The sequence below is a fragment of the Talpa occidentalis genome, unplaced genomic scaffold (assembly GCF_014898055.3).
Source record: "Talpa occidentalis isolate TD23 unplaced genomic scaffold, MPIMG_talOcc4v2.1 talOcc4.9, whole genome shotgun sequence".
NCBI lineage: Eukaryota > Metazoa > Chordata > Mammalia > Eulipotyphla > Talpidae > Talpa > Talpa occidentalis.
The window spans coordinates 423,507-443,216 of NW_023605305.1; the positions used below are offsets into that span (position 1 = coordinate 423,507).

The 19,710-nt window shown below is 63.3% G+C and overlaps 3 protein-coding genes across 3 annotated transcripts; all 3 read right to left on the minus strand.

The window, feature by feature from the left end:
- Positions 1 to 1,653: 1,653 nt before the first annotated feature.
- On the minus strand, positions 1,654 to 9,440 carry AURKAIP1 (aurora kinase A interacting protein 1). The gene is made up of 5 exons (XM_037499472.2): positions 9,281 to 9,440; positions 7,580 to 7,762; positions 7,313 to 7,390; positions 6,764 to 7,203; positions 1,654 to 6,667 (listed from the first exon to the last, which is right to left on the minus strand). Exons 1-5 carry the CDS (start codon positions 9,438 to 9,440, stop codon positions 6,566 to 6,568), a joined length of 963 nt encoding a protein of 320 aa, XP_037355369.1. The 3' UTR covers positions 1,654 to 6,565.
- CCNL2 (cyclin L2) lies at positions 9,010 to 16,453 on the minus strand. Its single transcript, XM_037499703.2, has 11 exons — positions 16,141 to 16,453; positions 15,962 to 16,036; positions 15,681 to 15,790; positions 14,625 to 14,745; positions 13,663 to 13,727; positions 11,198 to 11,297; positions 10,946 to 11,050; positions 10,718 to 10,859; positions 10,159 to 10,270; positions 9,983 to 10,075; positions 9,010 to 9,873 (listed from the first exon to the last, which is right to left on the minus strand). Exons 1-11 carry the CDS (start codon positions 16,423 to 16,425, stop codon positions 9,522 to 9,524), a joined length of 1,560 nt encoding a protein of 519 aa, XP_037355600.1. The 5' UTR covers positions 16,426 to 16,453; the 3' UTR covers positions 9,010 to 9,521.
- A 1,392-nt stretch (positions 16,454 to 17,845) lies between these two features.
- On the minus strand, positions 17,846 to 19,386 carry MRPL20 (mitochondrial ribosomal protein L20). Its single transcript, XM_037498493.2, has 4 exons — positions 19,279 to 19,386; positions 19,078 to 19,188; positions 18,885 to 18,962; positions 17,846 to 18,231 (listed from the first exon to the last, which is right to left on the minus strand). The coding sequence occupies exons 1-4, from the start codon at positions 19,363 to 19,365 to the stop codon at positions 18,058 to 18,060; spliced, it is 450 nt and encodes a 149-aa protein (XP_037354390.1). The 5' UTR covers positions 19,366 to 19,386; the 3' UTR covers positions 17,846 to 18,057.
- Positions 19,387 to 19,710: the final 324 nt, after the last annotated feature.

Below are 19,710 nucleotides of genomic sequence, written 5' to 3' on the forward strand. Positions count from 1 at the left end.
ACCAAGGCCGTGAGCGGGACGAGGCCCAGAGCTGAAGCTCTGGAAACCCACCAGCTCACATAAACACGGGGCGAGCAGGGCGTGCCCCGCACAGGCCCGCCCTTCTGCTTAGGCAAACCTCAAGGCATCCAGGAAACCAAAACCCCACAGCGCGTGGATTGAGTTACAGCCTCGGCCCCACTCCCTGCCCCCCAGGAGCCCCAGAGCCGCCGAGCACCGCAGGCCGCTGGGATCTGCAGGCCCATCTCCTCGGCCACGTGGACCCCCGGTGGGCCCCCCCCTTCCTGAACTGGAGTCGGGGCTTGTCCTCGCAGCTCCTTCCGGGGCCTTCATTCTGGAAAAACAAGCCCCACCCGGGTCCCGAGGCCTCTCCCTCTGTTTTTCTAACTGGTTTGCATTAGCGCTGGGGGCTGCCCGCGCCTCCGCCCGTCACCAGCTGTGTCCTCGGGCGCCCACCCGTGCTGGGCGGGCAGCGGTGCCCAGGCCGGTGCGCGGGCTGCACTGGGGGGGGCGTCCCTCCCTGTCCTGAGCTGGGCCCTTGGGGCACGGCCCCCACCCTAACGCCCTGCGAGCTGCCCTCTGCCGGCAGGAGCCCTGGCCCCGCACAAGCGCCCCAGCGAGCAAGTCTAGGGCCGCCCCGGCCCCTGACCCCTGACACCGGCAGGTCAGACAGACAGGGGAGCGCTCCCCACCGAGGCCAGCGGGGCCACGGTGAGCAGCCAGGGCCCGCTGCCTCCACCAAAACCCTCCGTCGGACACGCGGAGGGCAGCGGCCAGCCACCTGCCCCCCACGCCGGGAACTGGGGTGGGCACCTGCACCCTGTGCCTCATCCTCCGGGAGGACAGAACAGGACAACCCAGAGCCACTGGCCTGGCCGCGGCTCTGCCTGGCCCTGGGCCCTGGCCACCTCCCTTTCCAGGAGCCGGGCCGACCGGGGCAGCCGCCAGCGCCCACCAGCCGCGCCCCGGCCCGGACATTCCAGACAGCCTGGCTCACCCGGGATGCGGCCCAGACGGACGCGAGCTCGGCCGCTGCACCCAGCAAGGGCCCCGTGGCCGGGCGGGCAGCCCCCGCCAGGCCAGGAGCCGCAGCGAGCTCACCGGAGGCAGGAAGTCCGCGCCCTGGACAGGCTCCGGCCACGCGGTCAGCACAGCAGCGGCTCTCCCTGCTGGCCAGCGGCAGGACCCGAGGCGCCCCTGGCTCCCACGCGGCGTGGCGGGTGGGGCCCCATCTCAGCCACCCAGGGCACCCCCACCCCGCCCAGGCGTGAAGGCGCCTCGCAGGGACCCGTGCCCCTGCGGAGATGCCTGGAGAGAGACCCGGCTCTAGGGGTGGCCAGCCCGCCCCTCCCGAGGAAGCCCAAGGACTGGGGGAGCCCCGCCGTCACCGCGGCCTCCGGCCGAGGCCCCTCCGAGGCACAGCGGGGTCCGGCACACAGGCCGGCTGGTGTCTGCTCCCTGAACTGCCCTGGCAGATGCCCGCTCCTGCCCCTGCCCCTGCCGCCAGTCTCTGGGACTAGACAGCAGGTCAGCGCCGGGCAGGGGGCGGCTGCACACAGCTGTCTGTGGCTGCCCTGCAGATGCCACGTCCACTCGCCGACCAGCTCAGCGTCACCTGGGCGAGAGTCTCTGCAGAATTCAATTTTTTTTTATAGATTTATTTATTTATAGAACCGGGGTGCAGGCCAGAGGTGCAGGGGGTGAGAGGATTCACCAGAGAAGAGCGGGGAACAGAACAGGAGCAGCCTGACTTAAACACACTGCTGAGGGGAGCAGCGGGGAGACGGGGGGGTCTGCTGCGCCATGTGGGCAGCTCCCTGGCTGGCCGGGAATCGAACCCGCGCTGCAGAGGCTGCGGATGGCGTCACAGTGCTGCGCTCAACCCGCTGCGCCACCAGGGAGGCCCTGCGGATTTCAATTCTTTGTGGATTTTCTTTTTTAAAAATTATTTTTGCACAGAAGAGCTGGGGTACAGGCCAGATGTGGGGGGTGAGAGGGCTCCCCGGAGACAGAGTGGGGAGCAGAACAGGCAGATCCACTGAAACACACTGCTGAGGGGGCACCCACAATGCGCTGCAGTCTCTGCTGCAGGCCCTGTGATAACTGGGGCTGCGTGTGGGTGGGCCGGGGTGCTGCCGTGCGCCATCCTTGGGGCACTGCCATTCGCTGTCCGGTGCTCACCATGGGGGCCCTGCGCCAACCCCGGGGGTCTCCGACACGTGCACTTTGCTCTTCTGGGCACCCAGTAAGGGACCATGTGAGCTCTGCGGAGGTGAGCGCCAGGCTGGCTGCCCCCAGGGGTCCCCTTGCCGGGACGTAATTCTCCTTGTCCCCAGGCGGAGGAAGAACAAGCGGCGCCTCAGGAACGGGGAGGCCGGAGCAGCTGTATTGCTCGTGCATGAGGGCCCAGACCCGGGGAGCCCCGGAAGGCCTGAGCACCTGCTTACAGGCCCAGAGTTTCTCTTACACACAACTCTCCTTGCGCCGCGTCCATCCTCTGCTGCAAAGTTCCGAAACAAGGGGCTGGGAAGAAGCAAGAGCACAGGCATCCCGGGGTGTCCTCGCCGAGACTGACTTGGCCGCGGCCCGAGCGCGGAGCTCTGCTCGTCGGCTGAGGAGACAGCTGCCGGGGGAGCAAGACGCCTGATGACAGCGGCGTTGGGCTGTCAGCTGCGCCAGCCTGAGACCCTCAGCGCGGAGCCGCGAAGATGGATTTTCCCCTTCACTCTCCCCACTCCCTTCCCAGGACGCGTGCGAAGTAGCCGCGCGACGCCGCCTCCTCTGGCTCCAGGCCCCACCTTCCCGCTCAAGGACCCCGCGTGGGGCCGGGTCTGGGCCCGCAGCCCTCCTGCCTGTGCCAGGAAGGGGGTGCCTCGTGGCCCACGGCGCTGTGCTCAGGTGGGTGCAGGGGCCATCTGCTCCCCACAAAGGCAAGCGCGGGGCTGGGCCGGTCCCGGGGTGCGGAGGCACACTGGGCGCTGGGGACACGTTGGGGCGCACGTCCACGGGGATGCTGCCCACTGGGAGGCTGAGCCGTGGCCACACGTCCAGCACCCAGCTAGGTTCCGAGACCCGTTATCAACGGAGCCGGGGCCCCAGAGAAGGGACGAGAAGGGCCGGCCGGGAGCCCCGGCGCAGCCGAGCCAAGGGAGGGATCCCGTGGCCACGCCAGACACGTGGGGCAGACGTGCCAAGCACCCTGTCCCGACTCGCACAAGGTGAGCGTCCACAGGGGCCTTGGGGGTGCAGGGCCCTCGGACCCACCCTCCATGGCCCAAGCAGCACCCCCACAACCCGCCGCCCAGGGCCCGCCTCCTGCCCTGGCCCTGCAGCGACCTCTGCACCCCCCTTCCTCAGCTGGAAGCGCCAGGCTTCTGAGGTCAGGCTGCTGCATTCCAGCACATTCCACTGGTCAGAGGCCACAGCCTGGGGGACGCAGGACACGGGAAGGGGGGAGGGCGGGTCCTTCAGGGCCCTGGCCTAGGGACCGTGGGTGTGGGGCCCCTTGGGGTCTAGAAGAAACCCCGAATAAACACGATCGCTCTGCCATCACATTTGTCTACTTCACCCGGCCCTGGGGCCTCTGCAGCCAGAACTGACCCGCACCGGAGAGCAACGGTCAGGAAAGCCGAGCTCACTGTGCTGTGGCCAGTCCAGGTAGCCTGACTGTCCAGCCTCCCCCCACCGTTCTTCTCTCTGGGGCCGTGACCCTTCCTGAGGGGCCCTCCCGGGGCGCCGGCCCCTCTCCGTTCCTGGACTCCTCAGCCCATAGAGGCGGGCACGGCAACCCCGCAGGGCAGTGGGACACCCGGGGGAGAGGGATCACAGTGGCTGCAGCCTGTCCCCCGCGGGCCCGGAGTCTCCCTGATGCGCCAGCCAATAGCCCTGCCGTGAAGGCCTCTGGCCGGTGCCTGCAGTCACCGGGGAGAGCCGCCGCCCCACGCTGAGCACACTGGACGCTACTGGTTGATCTGAAGTCCAGACCCAGCCGGCCGGTAACCTCGCCCGGGCCACCCCGTCCCCGCTCAGTGTCCTGACACGCCCCGCAGCCAGGCTCCAGGCCATGCGCCCCTCATGCCAATGCCGGGACCACGGCAAGGCCCGGTGAACTGGGGGTCGTGGCTACGCGGTGGGAGCCGCCTAGTGGAGCATGAAGGCCCCTGCCGGCCACAGGGCGTGGCTGCAGCCCCGTGGCGCCCGGAGACCGGGGAGCAGAACGGTAGGAGACAAGGGACTGGGTCAGCGCAAAGCATGGAAGATGCCGGGAGTGGAAACTCAGCCACAAGCCGGCACCAGAGGCAAGCCAAGGCCTGCAGCCCAGGGTCCAGCTGTGCCAGGCGGCCACATGGCCAGGCCCATGGAAGGACTGAAGCCCGCACTGTCCAGCCCAGCGAGGGTGTCCACAGACCTTTTGGAGGGTGGCCCCTGCGCAGAGCAGCGGGCTCGGAAGTGGGTCTGCCAGGAGGCCCTGGACCTCGGACATCAGGGGGCCAGCGAGAGGACCAAGCCGCCAGATGTCGGGGGGGGGTGGGCATCGTTGGGGCAGAGACTCTCCCCAGGCCAGCAGTTGTGGGAGCCTCTGAGGAGCCTGCAGCCAGGCATGGGGGCCAGGGCCCTGCACCGAACCCCCAAGGGAGGGCGCACCAAGCAGTGTGTCTGAGCTTTGGTCAAAAAGCTGAACAACAGGGCCTCCCCGGTGGCGCAGCGGTTGAGCGCTGGGTTGCGAAGCTGCCCACGGCCTCTGCAGCGCCGGTTCGATCCCCGACTGCTCCCAGGCCACCGGAGGAGGGTCCCACATGGCGCGCAGACCTCTCCTGCCGCCCGCTGCTCCCCTCAGCAATGTACTTCGGTCCTTCTGCCTGCTCTGCTCCCCGCTCTGGCTCTGGTGAATTCTCTCACTCTCCTGACTGTACCCAGTGCAAGTATAAACAAACAAACAAACAAACAAACAAACAAATAAATAAAAAAACATGCCTCTATTAAAAAAAAAAAAAGTTAAAAAGCTGAAAAACAGGGGCCTCCCTGGGGCGCAGGGGTTAGCCTAAGCGCTGTGAAGCTGTCCACAGACTGTGCAGCACGAGTTCGATCCCCGGCCGGGGTGCTGACCCACGTGGTGCAGCAGACAGACCTCTCCTGTCTCCCCGCTGCTCCCCCAGCAATGGATCTCAGTCTGCCTGTTTGGCTCCTGGCTGTCCCTGGCGAATGTTCTCAAGCCCCGCACCCCAGCTCTTGGACGCATAAATTGTCATTAAAAAAAAAAAAAAAAAAGTTGAAAGCTGCTGGCTGAAGGACAACAGATGTGCTGCCAACCCCGGCCCCACGGCTGTCAAATGACCAGCCTGGAACAGGCCTGACTTCCAGGTTTTTCTGGAGTCAAACAGGCTGACTGAACCCTGGCCTGAGGCACTCCCCAGCAGGGGGGCCTGGAGGCAGGTGGGCAGGCCAGGCCCCCAGTCAAAACCCCAGGATAGGTACTGAGGGTGCCCGCTGACTGGCACCTGAGGTGCAGGGCGAGGCCCCACAGGCAGGGGGAGGCCACCAAGCTTTAGACAAGCCCAGCTGCCTCTGAGGTGGCGGTTGGGGCCTGAAGGCGCCCAGGCGGGGCAGGCAGCAGAGAGGGAGCCTGTCCTCAGGGGGCCGAGTGGCACAGCAGGACACCTGGGGAACCCCCAGACAAAAAGCACCCCTCCAGGGAGTCGGCGCCCCAAGAACACAGCCTCCAGGAGGGGGCTGGGCTGGGCTCTGGCTCCCACAGCCCAAGGCCCAGCCCCTCGAGCCAGAGCTGGGCTGCAGACCGCCTGGCAGGCCATCAGCCAGGGAGGGCAGTGCGCGCGGGGTAGCTGCCGGGAGGGGAGGCCTGGCAGAAGCCCCGTTGCCGAAGCCCAGCCTGGAGCCCTGCCCACCCAGGAGGGCACCTGATAGGACCTCAGGCCGCCGTGGCCACCCACTGCCTCAGGCACCCCTTGCAGCCTCACGCTGCCGCCTTGACAGGACTGCACCCTGAGAAGCTGCGGGGAGCTGTGCCAGGGTCCCCCAGGGTGTGCTGGCTCGTGGGTGCTCAGGCCAGGCGCAGTGAACAACTGTGAGGGGAGACCAGAACTCAGCAGGCCGAGGGGGGGTTTCGAGACAACACCAGCAGCACCAGGGCCCCCACAGGTGGCCCAGGAAAAGAGCTGCGCACCCCCGCCCCCGAACTGCCAGGGGGTGGGTGGGAAGCCACTGGCCAGCTCTGAGGACACTGAGGGGTGTTCCTGCCACCCTCCCCCTCAGAGGACAACCCGGCCCCACCCCACCCACTGCAGGCCAAGGCTCTGTACCTTGACATGGACGCTTGTGTGTCCGCAGAGCCTGGGGCCGAGATCAGTGAACCCCAGAACAAAGGCTGCGGATCTTTCCCCCACCTCTGGCCCAGGCCTGAAGGCCCCTAACACCAAAAGCCGGTTACGCTCCACTCAGGGGGATTCCTGCTACACACAGGAGCGGGTGGAGGCGCAGACAGCTGGCCCCCAGGTATTTATTACAGCAGGCTGTCTGTGCCGGGCAGCGGAGGGATGGAGGCCCCGGCTCATTTGCCTTTCAGGTAGATCTTGGGGACCTGCCACCCCGAGGGAGCCTCCTTCAGGCCCGCTTTCAGCCAGATGCGCCTCAGGTCTCTCTCGAACTTCACCTGCGGGACAGAGGGAGGGGCCGAGATGGGGCGTGAGGAAGGGGTCCTGGGCCTTGGGGTCCTGGGCCCTGCCGTCCCGGGAGGGTGGGTGCCCACCTGCTTCTGCTGAAGGCGTCCTTCCCGCACCTTCCTCCGCAGGAACCGCGTCCTCTTGACGAGCTTGCGGTACTTGTGGTGGTTCATCTTGCGCCGGCGGATCTTCAGCACGTTTCTGCACTGCATCGAGGGAGCGTCCCGCTCCGCCTGCCCCCCCTGCTCAGCCCCGCTGCCCTTCTGACTCGGTGGGCACTCGTAGGGCGGGAGTGGGCACCCTCGGGACCCGGCATCCAGCCTGGGCAGGAGGCAGCGCGCGGTCAGGCAGCTCTCCAGGGGGCTGATGGACATCGTCCTGGGGACCAGCACCTCCTCCAGCGCCAGACGCACCCCCTTGCCAGGAAGGGAGTCGGCCCCACAAGAGCCTGCTGGCCGCGCGCCGTAAGGGGCCCTGCAGGCCGGGCTGGGCAGGCCGCGCGGGGCGGGCCGGGGCCGGGGGCAGCCTGCAGGGAACGGGACGCCGTTACCGAGGGTCGGGGACGCAGCCCGGCGCGCCCAGCGTCGCCTCCGCGCCGAGGGCCCGCGGCCCGCCCTCCCGGCCCGGGCGCTTACCTACCGCGGCGCCGGCCCTGAGCAGCCGCGACGCCAGGCGCCCCAGGAGCATGTCCGCGGCCGCGCGGTCCCGCGGCGCTGCAACGAGGGGCGCCGGTCAGGAGGCCCGGCCCGCCCGCCCGCCCGCCCGCTAGGCACGTGCTCGGGCGGCCGGACGAGCGCACACGCGCCCCGCCACCCCCGGCGCGCCCCGGCGGGCGGCCGAGCCCCCGAGACACCCGCGCGGGGACCTCACCCGCCGGCTCCGCGCGCCTCGCCCGACCGGACGCGAGACCCGGGGACCACGGCGCGCCGAGCGCTTCCGGTACGTCTCCAACGCGGCGTCCGGGTCCGCGCGCGCGCAGGCCCGGTCGGTCCCTGAAGGGGAAGGTTCCGGCCTGAGGCCCCGCCCCTTTACCCCGCGAGCCCGGAGGCGCTCTCCGCGCGTGCGCGCCACGACCCGCCGCAGGTCTGGGGGGCCCGGAGGCGGTCGGAAGTGGCGTCATCCGGCGACGGAAGTGGCCGGGCGGCTGCGCTCGCCTAGCCGGGAGGCCTGGGCACGGGAGCGCACTGCCGAGGCCGCGGTCACCCGCAGGCCCCCGGGAGGCTGTGACTTGGTGACTGGCGAGCCACGCGGGCCGATGGGCACCCCGCCCCTGCTGCTCGCGGCCCTGCCGACAGGGCTCCGGGCAGTCGAGTCCAGGGGCTTCCAGCCCGCGGGCAGGGCTGGCCCCGCCCCGGCCGTCGACCCTGGGCGCCCCAGGGAGCAGCCACCTTGCCCCGCCAGCCGTGACCCTGGGCAGCCCCGCGAGTACCCGGCCCGGCCCCGCCCGCTCGGAGGCGCTCCCGCAGGCGTCTGCCTCAGGGACGCCACTGGCCCCACCCGAGCCCTCCCGCACCCCCAAGCGGCTCCGCGGGGCTCATCAGCATGGGGAGAGCAGGCAGGCAGAGCTTGACTTAAACTCCAACACTTTGGGCCTCGCCGGTGGCGCAGCGATTTGAACGCAGCACTATGAAGCTGTCTGCAGCCTCAGCAGTGCGGGTTCCATCCCGGCCGGCCAGGGAGATACCCACATGGTGCAGCAGACTTCTCCTGTCACACCCGCTGCTCCTAGCAGGTGTATATTTTGTGCATACTCCTAGCAGCAGTATATTTTGTCAGTCTGCCTGTTCTGTTTCCTGCTCTGTCTCTGGGGAATTCTCTAACCCTCCCGTGCCTCTGGCCTGTATCCCGGCTGTTGTATAAATAAGTCAATCTTAAAAAACCTCCAACACGTTAATGAGGTCCCGCACACAGTGGAGCAGGCCTCGCTGACTCCCCTGCATCCCAGGCAGGGAGAACTGTGTATGCATCGGGCGCCGTGGGTCTAGGGGAGACTCCACGCTTCAGAGCTGCTGGTCAGCACGCAGCCTCCCAGATAAAAATACACGGCTTGGGCCTCCCCTGGTGGCGCAGGTGGTTGAGTGCCCCGCTGTGAAGCTGTCCGCAGCCTCTGCAGCTCTGCTTCCATCCCTGCCGGCGGTGGAGGGTCCCACATGGCACCGCAGACCTCTCCTGTGGCGCCCCCTGCTCTCCTCAGCAGTGTATTTCCTCAGTCGGCCTGTTCTGCTCCCAGCTGTCTCTGGTGAATCCTCTCACCCTCCTGCGCATCTGGCCTGTACCCCGGTTCTTGTGTAAATGAATAAATCTTAAAAAAAAATAAACAGCTTTCCACACAGGTCTAAATGCCTTCACATTTTAAAAATCCGAATTCTACACATGAGTTTTAAGCTGACAATTTAAATTGAGTTTGCACAGATAGCTTTAACTTGTATCAAACACGTTTATTTACAATGCGCATAGAGAACGGGGCTGTTGGGCCATTCTCTCATGAAACTGTAAAATGCGTACACCAGCACGGCCTAATATAGGCAGCGGTTCTCAGTCATTCTCTTGGTTCGACGTAATTGAGGGTCCTCACGGAGCCGGAGCCAGCCCGTCATTAGCACCAAGCCACACCACCAGGGCATCCGCCAAGCTCCATGTCCAGACTCGCAGAGCTGCCTGGCAGGGGCCAGTGCCTGGGTGGGCCATGCCCAGACTGGCCTGAAGGGCATCTCCCGGCCTTGAGTCCATCTCCAAATTCATCACAAGGTCCAGCGGCTGCATTTCCAAAGAGCTGTACCACAGGGCCTGTCACGCCGAGGTCTGCATGCCAAGAGCTGTAAGGGCAGCCCCCGGGAGCCCACCTCACCTCCGATGCCTGCTGTGCCCAGGGTGGTCCCGCTCATAGCGATGCCCACGCTCGTAGGACCGCGAGCGCTCCCGCCGCTGCTCTCGGTAGTAATGGCTCTTCTTCTTGTACTTGCCAGAGTTATCTGGCCGCTCCCGGGAGCGGCTCCGGGAACGGGAGGAGCTCCGGCTCCGGGATTTGTGAGGCTTCTGGCCGGGGTACTTGCAGTCCTTGGTCTTGCGGTAGCTCCTTACCTTGGAGCCTTTGTAGGGAGCACTGCGGTGTGCCTGTCTTGGTGGGGAGTCGCTCCGGCTCCTCGAGCGGCTCTGGGACTTGGACCCGCCAGAGGTTGAGCCACTGTCGCTCTTCCTGTGGGGGAGGACAGCACTGACCTTCTGGCGCCCACACACCCAGGGTTAGGAGTGACGGTCCCAGAGGCATGGCCACCCCACCCCCGGGGGGGCTGAGCAGCACCCACCTTCTCTTGGGAGAAGCAGATCTCGATGGGGACCTGGAGTAGCTCTGTTCGCAGCTGCCGCTCCGGCTTCGACTCCCTCGCTCCTTGGGCAAGCTGAGAACAGGGTGGTGCAGTCAAAGACCAGACTTTTGTCTCCAGTGAACCCCAACACCCATCCTGGCCCTGGGACCTCTTACCCGTTCACCGGGCTGTCTGCCTTGGCCTTCTTCACACCCTCCGTTTTCCTCTTGATGTTCTTCCCAGAGAGTGGGGAGGGCTTGCTCCCCTTGCCTTCTTTGGGAGACTCCGCTAAAATCAAATGCAAGTTAAAACCTGACATCTGAAAGCTGTTCTCCTGCAACATCTATCCAATGACCGAGGATCTCTCAATCTCACCTGACCACACCCCCAAATGACAAAGTCTGTCTCCCCCACCTCCTCCCAGGCACTGGGCATTTAACGCTCAACTCCAGCACCTGTCCACGCCACCCTCCCCCAAGTTTATACAACTTGGAAGGCCAATGGAAGGCCAGATGGACAGAAGCGCTGCGGAAAGCACCCCCCCCAACCCCAGACTCTGGAAACAATAGAAATGAAAGCCTTTGGGAGCCCGTTTAGTTTCCAGTGTCACCAAGTATCTGGCACTGGCGACTCCAGTGCCTGCCCAGGGCTCAGATCAGCGACAGATTCGGTGCCAAGATGAATCTAGAGGATGGAGGAGCCCACTGCCCGGGGTACTCGGGCCGAGGCACTCACCCAGCTTGGGGGCGGGAGAGAAGCCCGAGGTGTTGTCCTGCACCTGCGCACCCCCGGGGAGTAGGCCCTTGGCCTGCGCCTTCGCCTCCTCAATGGCGTGCTTCCTCTTCTCCACCTCGCTCTCCAGATGCGTCAGATCCACCTGCAGAAGCCAAAAGCCATTCGTCAGACCAGCTCGTCTGCGGTCACACACTCACGCACCACATGAAAAAAAATAAAGAGATGAACCTTTTTCCGGGTATAAAGCTGCAGGATTTTTAAGCAAATCTCTTGAATTTCTTCTTCGGTTGCTCCGAACAAGAGAAACCAATGGGGCCGGTTGGGCAGCGGGATCTGGAGCCAAACGTGAAGGAAAATTTCACTTCATGGCAGACAAAGTTCTTCCAGCCACAACAGGCAGGCGGCTTTTTGCCAACACGGATGACAATAACCCGAAGGGGCCAGGGCAGCTCACAGGGCCGGGGGTGGCAAGGCACTGACCTCCAGCGTCCGGGCCGCGAGGTAGATGCAGGCGCAGGCGATGCCCTCGGGCTGGAAGCGCACAAAGACGTCCGTGCGGAGGCTGTCGTTCATGTAGTTCCTGTAAAGCAGACGCAGAGTCACGGGGCCGCCAGCGTGGGCGCCCGTTGGCGTCACCTACAGCCACTGCGCCTCTCTGCGCCACCTGCCGGGACTCAGGCTACGTTGTCCAGGGGTCTTGGGAGTTAGTGGAGGAACCGGCTACCTGCTGCTCCTGAGTACAGGGCAGGAAGACGGGGGCCGCTGAGAACGAGCCCGAGAAGCTGCTCAACGCAGGGACTACTGCTGCTATGACAGAGAACCGACTTTGACTTTGCTCTTCCCTCTCGACTTTTGCTCTCATGCACAACACGGTGGCTCAGAGAGAACGTCCACGGTAGTGGTCAAGATGCACTGGACTAGAGAAACCTAAATGCTCGAAATCCACAGCGCAGAGGAGCAGGCAGACTCAAATGAACCGCATGGGGCCCACGAGGCTCTGCGGTGGGTCATCCGCTGGTGTCCCTTCTCCCGAAGAGCTGCTCCGGCCTGGCCCTTCTTCTTCCAGAGGGAGTCCGCTTGGACAAGGGGAACGCCCTTGGGTGCACGGCAGCATCACGCAGGAGGCGGCTCTGCACCCAGAGGGGTCCTCTTCTCAGGCTTATCAAAGAGCTGTTTCCAAACTGTCCCATTTCAACAAGGAGTCTTAAAGTGAACATTCATAAAATCAGACAAAAGCAACAAAATACTACAAGTTCATCACAATTAGCACATTTAAAACTTTATCATACTTTAGAAGCTCTAAAATACAAAACATTTGCATTTTTTAAGACATTAAAGGATTTGAAAATGAGCATATATTCAACATTTTTCTTCTGGTATACTTCTCCAAGATTAATAAACTAGTAAAACTAAACCTCATGTTAAACTTATCAGTGTTACAAAAACAAAACATTAATTCCATGAGAAGACAGTGGAACTGGTCACATAATCACTGCCCTTAACAATCCCCAGTGTGGCCAGCAGGTCAGGCCGCGTTCTCACTTACCAGCCCACCCCACCCTGCCATATCTGTCGTAACCCCCAAAGACGGTGACATACGAACAGAAACCTCTCATTGGAAGGTTTTACACAGATAACCGAGGGGCACCTGGTGCTGGGACTCTGCTCCAGGCACCCAGAGGCCTTCCAGAAAGAGGCCTGTGTCCCCAGAGGGCAAGGGCACAGCCCTCTCTATGGACACAGCCACCGGTAAATTTTTTGGTTGCGATAAAAGAACTTCAACATTCAGTATAAGTAACATTAACTGTTAATTTCTTATGTCCTAAAAACATACGAAGTCCTCAAAACAGACATTTAAACTTATCTCTCTATCGGAAGGAAATTACAATGTAAAAACGTCCAGGGAATAATTTAAAGATGCACACCTTTTACAAGAACGTGTCAATGCTTAGCTGCTGCAAAAAGCAGCTTTAGCACTTCCAGAAATAACAAATGACATGATCCCAAACTGAGGTCTGATTTCCCATCAGCCAATTTGTATAGCTCTCCAGAGAACGTCTGGAAAGAGAAAGGTACTGCATCTTTAGTGCACAAGTACAGCAGTTTTAAGGGGACACAATTCAAGTGAAAACAGTTATCAACTCTTATCAATACAGTTACCAAAGCACGACAGAGGGTTAACAAGAAGCACAACCGCCAGAGAGCACGCAGCGTCGGCCGGCACTAGACTATCGTGCGCACACCGCCATCTAGAGCCAGCCTTCGTGGAGAGCCTGCACTGGATTGGCTGAGGACGGCCGCTGTCCCTGCACCAAAGCGCTTGGACAGTAGAGGAGAAGTCTTAGTCACTTACCCTCAGAGGCTACCCTTTGATTGAAAGAGTACAGAAAAGAAAAGTCAAAATAGGTTCTCTGTTAGGCACGGCATAGCACCAGACAATTCAGGCAGCAAAAATATGACCCGTACACACTTAACTCCATGAAAAACTGACAAAGCACCCAGCACTAAACTGGTACCTCAAGTTTCAATTTTAGCACAGGCATTGTTAAAACCAGGCTCCAGAACCGTAATCTAACCCCTCTTCCTCCCACAGGACTTGCCTCAAAAGGGGCAGTAAAAGCAATTCCACAGGAGACGTAAGAACACTACTTGCCTGTTGACACTTGTGGGGAAGACCCCGACATGCCAAGTCAACAGTCCCCCAAAAGGGGAGTCCCCTGACTGCTCCCCTCCAGGGTGGGGAGCAAGCACCCACCACCTTACCGTCACACCAAGCCTGACATTTTGGGAGGGAGGCCGGTTGGAATTTACAAGGCAGGGACACCGGGCACTCAGACAACTCCAGCCCACAACCAAGTCATGGGACTCCCCACTGCCCAGTGCCACACACCAACACCTCCTGCACTGCCCCGGCTGGCCTCAGGAAGCAAGGAAGGTCAACTCACCATGCGGTCTGGACCAGGTGCTGGTTACGCTCACACTCTAACACCTGAAGGTACATAACGATTATCTGGAAGATACGGGTCAGGCAGTTATTACCAAGACACACGAGAACGCAGCATTTAGAACTTGATGGTGTCCGTGCAGCAAAAAATTCTCATGCTAGATCCCAGGGCTGGGTTCTGGTCACACAGCTGCGGGATCAGCTGGAGGGAGCTTTTGCTGACACACCTGCTACCTTTTGGTAACCAGGAAGCACACAAGCACAGGAGGACCAAGCTGCACCAGCACACAGGGCGCAGAGCTGACGTCTCGTCTTCAACACCTTTCCCACAGGTAAGATCAGCCTGCCTACAACCCCATCCCCCAGCTTAAACTAAAGACAGTGATGAAACACTTCCAACAGATAAAGAAAAACTCTTACAGCTATGGAGAGTAACTGAAGAATTTGAACCATCAAAGTCAAACAAGATATGAGGAAACCCACCACTAAAATTGGAATGAAAGCAGACGCGGAAGAACAAGTGCGTGTAAAGCAAGCGTGTGTCTGAGCACACGGTGAAAGGCCCCACAGCAGCATAGAGCAGCCATAGGGGCTCCAAGCTGCTGTAGTTCCTGTCCACGTAAAAGGGTTCAGGATTCCTCCGATTCCTCCACAAGAGGAAACAAGTCTATTACCGAAGTGACTTTTAAAAACCAGCTGTTCAGAGAAAAAACCAACTTCTAAACTGCTAGATCTCTAAACTACTCCTTACTGTTCTCATAAAACCAAATACAAAAGATGTTCTTTTCAGCCCTTAAAAGAATACCATCAAAACTAGCAGCTGGCACACGAAAGCCACTAAATAAACGGTTTCAGATCATAAAAAGGAGAAAGCCAAGTGGGGTGCGTTTAACCCTCTCCAGCCACAGCGCTGGTCCCAGTGGAGGAGCCACAGAGCCCAGGAGGCCGCGGAGCCACACCCACCTTGTGCGGGTGTTTCACATGGACACAGAAGCCCAGCTCTTTGAGGACTCGTCTCTCCGCCTTTATAATTTGGTTCTTTAAGTTGACGTAATCTTGATCCAAGAGAAGAGGTACGGGTTTCCTGCAGTGACAAAGCGTGTGGTCTGCACGAAGATCACACAAGGCATGTGCTGCTGACCCCTGGCTGCCCCCACGGGGGAGCATCTGCTCCAGCCAAAGAGCCCAGAGGCCCACTTCACCTCCCTCAAGCAAGCCAGCTTCACTCAGGTGCCACTTCAAGCGCCCACTCCTGACTAGCAGGTAGCTGGTGCCCCTAAGAACCCGACTGAGCACGGTGGAGGCTCCAGATTTTATGGCATAGGGCTAAGCCCGCCCTGTGTGGCTCCAGTGCTGAGGCACACCAGAGGGTCAGAAAAGCATGCCCCTTAAACACCGCTGAGCAGTTTTGCCAAGGGCCAACACAAGCTCTACCAGCGAGCTGTCTGGGCTAGGGTCTAGGCAGTGGTTCTCAACCATGGACAGTTTCACAACCCCAAGCCGCATAACCCAGACTAGTGGCCAGAGAGCAGGGCAGCTGCTAAACACCTGCCACTGCCAAGGACAGTCCCCACCAGAACTGTCGGGTGCCAAGGCAGAAAACCCTGCTCGGCATTCAGACAATGACAGTACCAGCAAAACTAGCCACAGCGCCCAGCCCTCCAGGCCACGGGCTCACAGGATCTCCTTCAGAAGCACTGCTGCAGGGCCTCCCTGGTGGCCCAAGGAGTTAAGCACCGCACTGTGAATCTATCTGCAGCCTTCGCAGCGTGGGTTTGATCCTGGGTCCGCCAGGAAGCAGCCCACAGGGCGGAGCAGACCTCTCCTGTCTCCCCACTGTTCCCCTCAGCAGTGTGCTTCCTCAGTCTGCCTGTTCTGCCCCAGCTCTGTCTCTGGAGAATCCTGTCGCCCCCCGCATCTCTGGCCTGTGCCCCAGCTCTTACATGCATAAACAAATCTTTTAAAAAAAAATAGCACTACTGCAAACAGCCGACCACGACCCGCGGCGGAGACGCTCACTTTTTCTCTCTCAGGTGGCGAAGACGGTGAAAGACATTGATGACGTCGCGGATGCGCCTCGGAGCCTCCTCTATCTTGGACGCCAGGTGGACGCAGGCCATGGACACGTGCTGAAAGAGCAACGCCGGCGGCGGGGTTGCGTCCGGGAGGCCCCGCTGGCTTCGGGGGGTCCTCGGGTGGGGCCGGGGCAAAAGGCGGCCTGGGGGACAAGAGCCGCGAGGGGCGCCCCGCACCCCCGCGAGCCCCGCTCGGGCCGGAAGGCGGCGGCCGAGCGGCCTTACCTCCATGGAGTGCTTCACGAAGGACTTGGTGTAGAAGAAGCGCTGGAACAGCACCTGCCCGGTAGCCATGGCCACCTGGGGAGAGCGCGCCCGTGACTGCGCCGCCCGCCGCCCGCCGCCGCCCACACAGCCCGCCCGCCCGGCGCGGCGGTTGCCCGGCGGCTCGCGGCCGCCCCCACCTGCGGCAGGCGGAGCAGGATGCCGGCCGCCTGGATGAGCTCGCAGCCCACCACGCGGAGGTCGGTCTCGGTGTCGGTGTCCAGGCCGCTCGACATGGACGGCGTGAAGCGGAGCTTGTCGTCGGGCAGGAGGCAGTTCTCTAAGGTGATGAGCACCCCGGAGTACAGCCGGTCCCCGATCAGCACGCCCTGCGACCCGGGGGCCGCGCCGCCCGGGCCCGGCACGCCGGCCGCCGCCGCGGGGCCCGCCTGCCCCTGAGCCCCGGCCGCGGCCGCCGCCGCCATTTTGTGCCGCCGACTCCCTTCGGCTCCTTCCCGGCAAGGCGGCTCCTCGCAACGCTTTACGCCGCCCGCCCCGCCCCCTCGCGCGCCATTGGCTCGGCCGGCGGGCGGCTCAGCCGCGATTGGCTCAGCGAGCTGCCAGTTTGCGCGGCCACGCCGGAAGCCGGAGAGGGCGGGCTCATTACCCAGAGGGCCCCGCGGCGACGAGCGAGGCGGCGCCGGCCCGGAAGCACTCGGCGCGGGGTCAGTTCCGGCCCGGGGGGCCGCAGGTCCGGGGCGGTGCTCCCTCCGCCGAGGGCGCCCGCGCGACCCGGGAGTGTCTGGGCCCGGCGGGCGGGAGCGCGCCGCGGGGGGAAGCCTGCGAGGGGCGGCAGGAGGTTGCCGCCCGACCTCGCACACCCCGGGGGCTTCCTCTTCTCGGGGAAACCCAAGGACCGGCCGCCGTCCCCGGCCTGCCTGGGCGGGGGCCAACCCCGAGTCGAGCAGGGCTGTAGCCGGAGGTGGGGTGAGCTTCACCGAGCCGGACAGAGCCCAGGCAGCACATGGCGCGCACTGCACTGGGCCCCACAAAGGGCTCTTAGCACCCGCAACCCAGGAGCCCAGCATGGAGACTCGGCCCCTGGGAGATGCACAGGGCAGACGGCATGGACAGACTTAAGTCCGCCAGCGGCAGGTGGCCAGAACGCCACTGACTCCACCAGGGGCTGGAGGTGGGGTCCGGGATGAGGTAACTGAAGTGACTAGCAGGAGCTGCTGGGCACCGATGGAGGATGGTGTGGCCACTGGGCCCAGAGCGGGCATGTGGGCGCTGCTGTGCATCCAGGGTCCAGCCTGCTGACAGCAAGCTGGCCACCACCACCAGGTCTAAGACTTGGCAGCAGAGCACAGGAGTGTGAGGCTGAGCCCTGGGGGCAGCCCTGACCAGAGGAAACTGGAGGAGGATGGAGTGAGTTCCTGAGACAAACAGGTGGACTAGTGGCCAGAGGGAGGGAGACTCCAGAGGAGGGAAGCTGAAAATACAGATAAGGCCAGAATGGAGGCTGGGGAGGCAGGGGTGTGTACGTGTGTGGACACCCTGCCTGGTGGTGGGGAGCATGGGTGTCCTGCCAGCACACGGGGTGCATGTTCCAGTGTAACTGGATGTGTTGATTCCAGCTGAGGCCTTCCCAGGTGGCCTAGCCCAGAGACAGGTAACACTGGCCTGGAAGAGCTGCCCTGCCTGCTGCCCATGATGCACCAGAGCAAGACATCAGGGGACGGGAGGCTGGCGCTAGAGAGGCTGAGGAGCTGAGCCAAGAAGTCCTTGCTAGAAGCAGACTGGGGAGGGCTGTGGGACCAGAGCCGGGCGGGGGATTTGGGAGTTGGACAGGCAACCCAGCCCTAAGCAGCCAGGGTCAGTGCTCGGGGGCCTGCTGCAATCACCCCACTTGCAAGAGAAGATGGACGCGACTGAGCTTCCACTGTAGCTTCCACACCAGCTTTATTTGCATGACCTGGGCAAGGCCCAGCCTCCGCTCCATCCCAAAGTACATAGCAAGGCAAATCAGACTTACAGGATCTTCACAGGTAGTGGCTACTTTGGCCGAAAAATCAGGGCCAGGCCTGTTTGAAGCTGAACCCATGGGGGTGGAAAGCTCAGCGGTAGTGCACCACCCTGGAGAACACGCCTGCAGGCTCCTGCCCGTCCCCCAGGGCAGCCGCAAATCCTTCATCTCGCCGCCTCTTGGCCAAAGCAGCCAAAGATTTGAAGGTCTTGGGTTCATAGATGGCCAGATCCGCGAGCACCTTCCTGTTGAGCTCCACCTGGCACTGGGGAGAGGGTCAGCCTCAGGCAAGCTCAGCTGGAAAGGGAACCAGGACCATGCCCTCGAGGTGCAGACAGCACTGCCCTCACAAGACAGGGTTGTGTGAGGAAGATCAATGGCAAAGGGTGGGGGAAGAGGGTGCCACCATCCTGGCTGAGAGGGGAGGGATGTCACTGCAAGGGGTAGACCAGGACCCACAGGGCTGTTGGCGGGAGCAACCCTGGACATCAACGTGGAAGAGGAATCCAGAGGCCCATTTTACACACCCTGAAGGCAGAAATTGAGAGTCTGCGAAATCGCAGGCCAGCGCCTGCCAATCTGAGAAGAAAAGGGGGGTCTACACACGCCACAGGCAGCCTCACAGGAGGCGGAGCCCTGTCCTAGCTAGCGTCCAGGCCCCAGCAGCCTCAAGGCCCCAGCCGCAGAATGGACCCTGCTCCCAACGCAAGCAAGATTCTGCACGCACACAAGACCCTCATCACCAGCGTGAGCAACGCGAGTTTTCCTCACGCGCGCGCCCGCCCCGCCCGGCGGCTCCCTCCCAGCGCCGCTGGCCAGTCCCTCTGCAGCAGGGCGAGGGTCGGGCGAGGGCGGACGAGGCGGAATGCCCACCACGTGCAGCGCGAGGGCGCCCCGGCGGCCCCGCATCTCCGCTACCTTGACTAAGCTGCCCACGAGCGCCGGGTACTTCAGGCCGTGCTCCTGGGAGGCGGCTGCGATGCGGCTGATCCAGAGCTGAAACACAAGACGGGCCTCAGGGCCAGCCCGGCCGGGGCGCCACGCCCGCGGGATCGGGGCGGGGAGGGCCCCGGGCAGGGCAGCGGGAGCCGAGGGCGGGCAGCGGGCCTACCGTCCGCATGGTCCTCTTCCTCAGGCGCCGCGCCCGCGTGCACTTCACGAAGGCGCGCGTCACCGCCCTGACGGCCAGCCGGTAGCAGCGGTTCTTCCTCCCGCGGAAGTGCTGGGTTGGGGCACGGGAGGGGTGAGTGGGGCGCGCGGGGGCCGGGCGCGGGCGGGAAGGCGGCGGGCCCGGGCCCGGGCGTGCACTCACCCGCGCGTGCCGCAGCACCTCCTGCACCCGCCAGTAGCGGTCGGTGAGGCGGTTCCGCAGCCAGAGCTGCGCGGCGAGGAAGACCATGGCGCCGGCCGCCGCCGCCGCCGCCCGCCCCACGCGCCGCTGAGCGCGGAAGCCGCGGCCGACGGCACTTCCGGCGCGCCGCCGAGCACTTCCGGGCGCGCCGCCGAGCACTTCCGGGGCAGCCCGCGGACGCCTCAGTAAAGGGGCGGGCGGGCGCGCGATTTCGGCGTGGCTCCTTGCTTACCGCCGAGCGGGACCACGCGGGAAGCGGGTCGCCACCCGCGGGAGCCCAGACCAGCCCCGCGGAGCTGAGCGTCGGGGAACGTTACTGTGCCCAGAACGGGAGAGGCCGAGCGGGGCCGCCTCCCCGTCGCCCGGCCCCGCCCCTCCCCTCGGTGGCCCTTA

Coding starts and splice junctions, on each gene's coding strand:
- CCNL2 (XM_037499703.2), bottom strand. CDS start 16,425: ATGGCGGCGGCGGCCGCGGCCGGGGCTCAGGGGCAGGCGGGCCCCGCG. Junction 13,728..14,624: donor ATGTGAAACACCCGCACAAG/GTGGGTGTGGCT, acceptor CGTATCTTCCAG/ATAATCGTTATGTACCTTCA. Junction 10,271..10,717: donor CTCTCCCGCCCCCAAGCTGG/GTGAGTGCCTCG, acceptor ATTTGATTTTAG/CGGAGTCTCCCAAAGAAGGC.
- MRPL20 (XM_037498493.2), bottom strand. CDS start 19,365: ATGGTCTTCCTCGCCGCGCAGCTCTGGCTGCGGAACCGCCTCACCGAC. Junction 19,189..19,278: donor AGGTGCTGCGGCACGCGCGG/GTGAGTGCACGC, acceptor GCCCCAACCCAG/CACTTCCGCGGGAGGAAGAA. Junction 18,232..18,884: donor TCGTGGGCAGCTTAGTCAAG/GTAGCGGAGATG, acceptor CCCTCTCCCCAG/TGCCAGGTGGAGCTCAACAG.
- AURKAIP1 (XM_037499472.2), bottom strand. CDS start 9,440: ATGCAGCCGCTGGACCTTGTGATGAATTTGGAGATGGACTCAAGGCCG. Junction 7,763..9,280: donor TGCCCTGGTGGTGTGGCTTG/GTGCTAATGACG, acceptor CGGGCCCCCCAG/ACCTGCGGCGGGTCGTGGCG. Junction 7,204..7,312: donor CAGGGCCGGCGCCGCGGTAG/GTAAGCGCCCGG, acceptor CGTTCCCTGCAG/GCTGCCCCCGGCCCCGGCCC.